The 5,979-nt window shown below is 39.5% G+C and overlaps 1 protein-coding gene across 1 annotated transcript; it reads right to left on the bottom strand.

Annotated features, from left to right (window-relative positions):
• Positions 1-5,506: 5,506 nt before the first annotated feature.
• LOC140934421 (uncharacterized) lies at positions 5,507-5,959 on the bottom strand. Its single transcript, XM_073384049.1, has one exon. The coding sequence runs from the start codon at positions 5,957-5,959 to the stop codon at positions 5,507-5,509; it is 453 nt and encodes a 150-aa protein (XP_073240150.1).
• Positions 5,960-5,979: the final 20 nt, after the last annotated feature.

Genomic DNA, 5,979 nt, shown 5'->3' with positions numbered 1-5,979 from the left:
TTGGAAAGCTAAATTCTTGAAGTCAGCCAAAATGTTGAACACGGAGTTTGGAAAGCTAAAATCTTAAAGACAGCCAAATTATTGAATTCGTGATTTTGGAAAGCTAAAATCTTGAAGTCAGCCAAAGTGTTGAACACAGGTTTTTGGAAAGCTAATATCTTACAGTCAGCCAAAATCTTGCATTCTGGATTTTAACAAGCTAACATCTTGAAGTCCACCGAAATTTTAAATTCAGGATTTTGGACAGCAAAAATATTAAAGTCAGCCAAAATCTTGAATTCACGATTTTGGAAAGTTAAAGTCTTGAAGTCGGCCAGAATTTTGATTCAGGACTTCGGAAAACTGAAATCTTGAATTCAGCCAAAATGTTGTATTAAGGATTTTGGAATGCTAAAATCTTAAACTCAGCCGAAATCTTGACTCTATTATTTTGGTAAACTAAAATCTTAAAGACCGCCAAAATCTTGAATTCAGGATTTGGCAAAGATAAAATCTTTAAGTCATCAAAATTTTGAATTCAGGATTTTCAAATGCTAAATTCTTGAAGTCAGCCAAAATCTAGTATTTTAGTAAACTAAAGTCTTGAAGTCAGCCAAAATATTGTATTCAGGATTTTGGAAAAATAAACTCTTGGATTCAGGTAAAATCTTTAATTGAGGATTTTGGAAAGCTTAAATCTTGAGGTCAGCCAAATAATGTTGAACTCAGATTTTGAAAAGCTAAAATCTTGAAGTCAGCCAAAATCTTGAGTTCAGGATTTCGGAGAGCTAAAATTTTGAAGTCTGCTAAAATGTTGAATTCAGGATTTCTGAAAGCTAAAATCTTGAAGTCAGCGAAAATCTTGAATTTAGGATTTTGGAAAGCCAAAATTTTGAAGTCAGCCGAAATCTTCAATTCAGGATTTTGGAAAGGTGAAATCTTGAAGTCCGCCAAAATCTTGAAGTCAGGATTTTGGAAAGTGTAAATTTTGAAGTCAGCCAAAATCTTGAATTTAGGATTTTGGAATGGTAAAATCTTGAAATCAGTCAAAATCTTGAATTCAGGAATTTGGAAAGCTAAATTCTTGAAGTCAGCCGAAATGTTGCATTCAGGATTTTGGAAAGCTAAAATCTCAAAGTCAGTCAAAATGATGAATTCAGGATTTTGGAAAGGTAAGATCTTGAAGTCAGCCAAAATCTGGAATTCAGGATGTTGGAAAGTTAAAATCTTCAACTCAGTAAAAACTTGAATCCATTAGTTTGAAATAAAAAATGTTAAAGACAGCCAAAATCAGGATTTTTTAATGCTCAAGTCTTAAAATAAGCCAAAATCTTGCATTCAGAATTTTGGAAAGCAAAAATCTTGAAGGCAGCCGAAATGTTGAATTTAGGATTTTGGAGGGCTAAAATCTTAATGTTAGCCAAAATCTTGAAATCAGGGTTTTGGAATGCTAAAATCTTGAAGTCAGCCAAAATGTCTAATTCATTATTTTGAAGACCTAAAATCTTAAGGTCAGCCAAAATCTTGAAATCAGGATTTTTAAAGACTAAAATCGTGCAGTCAGCCAAAATCTTGAATTCAGGATTTTGGAAAGCTAAAACCTTGTAGTCAGCAAAAATCTTTAATTGAGGATTTTAAAAAACTAAAATCTTGAAATCAACCAAATCTTAAATTCCTGGTGGTTCTTGCGGGTGATGTAAGTTTAAATCCAGGCCCAAAAACAGATCCATGTGCTTTGTGTGCTAAAGGTTGCCGGAAAATCAAAGAGCCGTGCAACGCGATGAAAGTGATCGTTGATTTCATGAGAAATGCATAAACGTGAATCATCGTGAATATCTTGATGTTAGCGACTTGGCCACAAATTGGTCCTGTACGCACTGCTTATTTCTCGGACCTTTTTCTCCTACGAATGTTTTTCACGACCCAAAAACTACAGCGCCAAACGATTCCATGGACGCTCCTAAAGTTCGTCTTTTAAGAGGACTCAAGATCGCCCACCTAAATGTCAATAGACTTGTAAACAAATTGGATGGTGTTCGAAAATTGATGTCAACTAACATCTTTGATGTGCTTGCACTAAGTGATACCTGGCTTTCTCTGAAGATATCTGACTGTGAAGTCACTATACCAGGGTACTCGGTAGTTCGAAAAGACCGCAATGGATCGGCAAAATTAAACGGAGGTGGAGTTTTGCTTTACATACGAGATAATATTCCCTTCACTGTGAAGAATGAACTAGCAGCAAATAATGAGGAGTTGTTATGGATTGAAATGAACAGGCCAAAGTGTAAACCGCTTTTGATTGCTGCTACATACAAACCCCCAAACGTGAAAGAAGCCAACTTTTTGGAATCTCTAAGCAATTCCTCTGCAAAGATTGACCTTGATAGGAACGGGTTAGTACTAATGGGTGACTTTAACAACGACCAACTCGGGAAGAGTTCCGCAAGCAGATTGCTGAAGTCGTTTGCCGTTGTAAATGACATGAACCAACTTTTTTATAAATGAACCAACAAGAATTACGGCACACTCAAAGACCCTTATTGATCTGATCTTTACGAGTAGAGAACACAAGATTGTTTAGTCTGGCATAATTCATACAACTCTGAGCGATCACAGCCTGTTTTTCTGCGTGATGGCGTTCCAAAACTTCCACCAAGGAAATTTGAATATCGGTCATTCAAGAATTATAACTAGATATACGTAATTAAAATCGCAGGACCTCGCGAAGGACTTCGGGGGAACGGCAAGTAAGCCGAGAAGAAAATTTGTAAATCTAAAAAATGTAAGCTATATATGGAAACATAACAAAACTGTTATACCTGAATTGAAAACTAAAAGAAAAAAAAATAAAAAAAAAAAGAAGCGAAGAGAAAAAAAATTATGTGTGGAATCGAACTCGGGACCTTGGACGTACTGGGCCTAGGCTTTACCACTAGGCCACGTGGAACACGCAAACAATTTTAGGGAAATTTTATTATTAGAGACCTTTAGCATCAGGTAAACCGCAAACCGCAGACGGCAAACCGCAGTTACGCGTTTGCAGTTTCGCGTTGCCGAGATTTCAAACTTTAGCAAGGCGTTCAGTTCAGTTCAGTTCAGTTCACGTTTATTTAGCCAAAATACAGTACAATACAAGAATACATATAGGAGTTGTAAGGCTGCAAGGGAGCCCAGAGGAAACCAGAAGGCTTTATGAAGCCTGGGCTCCCCAGTCTAAAAGAAATAAGCAAAATAAAATGATATTCGCGGAGTGATACGTTAAAAATAGGAACCAAACAAGGACTGGGTTAAGTTATGAATTCAGAAACAATATAGAAAAAAAATTTAACTCTGGATTGGATCAGAATACTTTCCTTTGTTAGTACGGCAGAAAGGAATATAAAATTGATTTGAACTACGCGTTCATTGTTTAGGGTCGCCATGTTGTTTTCATCAAGTCGAAGTGCATCACTTTAATCGCCCAAAACTCAGCAATAATTCATTGATTCGAGATCAAAAATCCGACAAACACATCGCAAACGGATACAAAAAGCTAGTTCATACCTTTAAACGCGAGGCTGTACAATTTTTTGTGGCAAAAAACCTTGCCGTAAATCACTTACCGCTGGAAGCCCTTCCTGCGGTGCAAACGTGAACTGCAAACTGCAAACGTGACCGCAAGGCCTTGGTCACGTGACATTTTGCGGTTTGCGGTTTGCCGTTTCCCACGAAAAACCTGATGCTAAAGGTCCCTATTATTAAAAGCTTCAAGCCTTATTAACGTGAATTCAAAGATATTTTTCAGAAGAACGACTGCAGTTTCGACAGTGAAAACCCAACGTAAATGCATTTCATCGCATTTACATGTAGAGAATGGAAGCCCAACAGTCTCGGACGATACGGTACAAACTCGTCTGCGAGCAAAACGTGTTTTGTTACCGCGATGTTCGCTCATATGTTTATAAGGCTAATTATCCAAAATCGCTTCCATTTGCTCTTAAAGAACTTAAGCATTTAAAATTCGTTGAGTGATGTTCTCTCTGCTCCGCTGTTTGTTGCTACCATCTCCATCCATCTTTGTTGCTTGCGCCGTTGAATTTCAAGTCGGCGTTCTTCGCTCCAGAGGATTTTTCGGTGTCAAATCTTCCCCTGCGAGGATTGACAATTCGGCGTTCTTGTGTTTGCTGTTCTGTTTGCATGAGAAATGGCTTGAGATTCACCGATAGTAAACATTGTTTTGCAGGCGATAAAAACACAGCTCTTCATGAGTGCTTTGGTCATTGATGGGAATTTGAAATTGCTTTCAGCCGAATGTTGCCTAGAAACAAAAATGCGCCGTGACGTCAACTACTGTATGACGTCATGGCGGACACCATCGGATATATACAAGTAAAGATGAAAACTGCGACTTTGCAGCTCGCTAGGACCCACGCGCGGTTCACACATTGCGCGCCCTTCGCGCGCGACGATATTATAAACTCACTTCGCTCGGCGCTCCGCGCCTCGCTTCGCGAGGAATGACCGAACAGGAACAAATTTTACAACGCCGCTTAGAATGCATTTCTAGAAATCTAAAAGTACTCTGGGTACACCATTGAAAAGTGTTTTCAATGAATTTACAAGGAAACCGTTGTAGGGTGCCTCTGAAATTATGTCAGTCCTTTGGCCCTTCGTTAAATATCGAGGTTCTTCTGTAGTCTCTTGTTTTCATAACGTTGGTTTAGAAATATGATTATGAGTTCCTTACCTGTATTCTCAGAAAAATAATATTGAGGGGGAAAAAGCATTAAGTCGTAGTCTGAAATGTCATCCGTCCCTTCCCTCCACACCCTAAGGGGCCGCAGCACGTTTCGGGGTGGGGTGAAGACACGCAAAACATGTCGGAGCTAGAAAACCTGCATAACTCAGAGAGCACCTCTTGTGTTTAAAGCAAAATTTTCTGTAGTTCTGGCAAACTCGAACGGGTTTTGCATTTCTGAGCAACGTTTTGCCAAAATATAGGTTATGGCACATGTCAAGCCAAAAAAGGGAGCAGTTTGATAGAAAATGTCAAGTACGACTGAACAGCGCCCGGAAAAGCGCCCCTAATGACTCTGGCGGGAGGGGGAGGCCGGGAGGGGAGGGGAAACTCGGAAATCGAGCAAAGAGGACCTAGCTCTAGGCATACTGCCTGCGTTTTAGTTGTGCGTTTCCCTTGGCAATAAATTTTGCCCACAGTTTCGAGCAACTCTTTAAAGAAGATGGCAAGCCCGCATTTTTGGACCCGTCAGGAACGCTCGAGCGGTGAAACCAAACATGGCGACTTCAAAAACGTATTTTAACTTACTGAAACCTGTTTTTCCTTGACCGATTTAACTTATCGTTAAGAAAGAAGAAAAGGAATCTCATAATTAGCGTATGTATAAAACTATCAAGGAATTTCGAATCCTGGATTTTCTAAGAGAACAAATACTTTCGAAACATTTATGAGAAAGTTAGTGGACTGGAAATAACTTCTATCAATTATCCGAAGATATACGCATATCTCACTTTTCACTCACGTCACTCACTTGGACGCCCGAAGGCGGGCAACCACTAGATCTTTCCACAGCCTCTTATCAGCCATCAGTGCAGCAGTCTCACTTGCTTCAAATGCACCAGTATCCCTCTTAAGAGTGTCAATATAGGTAGTATTCGGTCTTCCTCTCCCGCGATGGCCATGTGTGGGCTCCCATAGGACTAATTTCTGGGTACTTAGCTCTGGATGGCGATAACAGTGTCCCGCAAGTTGTAGCCTACGAGAAGCGATTTTGTTGCTGACTGCTGGTAGATCTCCGTACAGTTGTTGGTTTGGTATGTGGCTGCTCCAGTGGATGTTTAAAGCTTTTCGCAGCATCCTAGTGCATGTTCCATCCAACGACTTTTCTTGTGCTTTTGACAGAGCCCAGCTCTCGCACCCATAAAGTAAGATTGATTTGATGGTGGCTATGAAGAATCTGATTTTCAAATCTTTACTCATATTGGACTTCCATATTTTCG

The sequence above is a fragment of the Porites lutea genome, chromosome 4, assembly GCF_958299795.1.
Source record: "Porites lutea chromosome 4, jaPorLute2.1, whole genome shotgun sequence".
NCBI classification, from domain to species: Eukaryota; Metazoa; Cnidaria; class Anthozoa; order Scleractinia; family Poritidae; genus Porites; species Porites lutea.
Note: the sequence above shows the minus strand (reverse complement) of the source record. Positions and strands in the feature narration are given on the sequence as shown.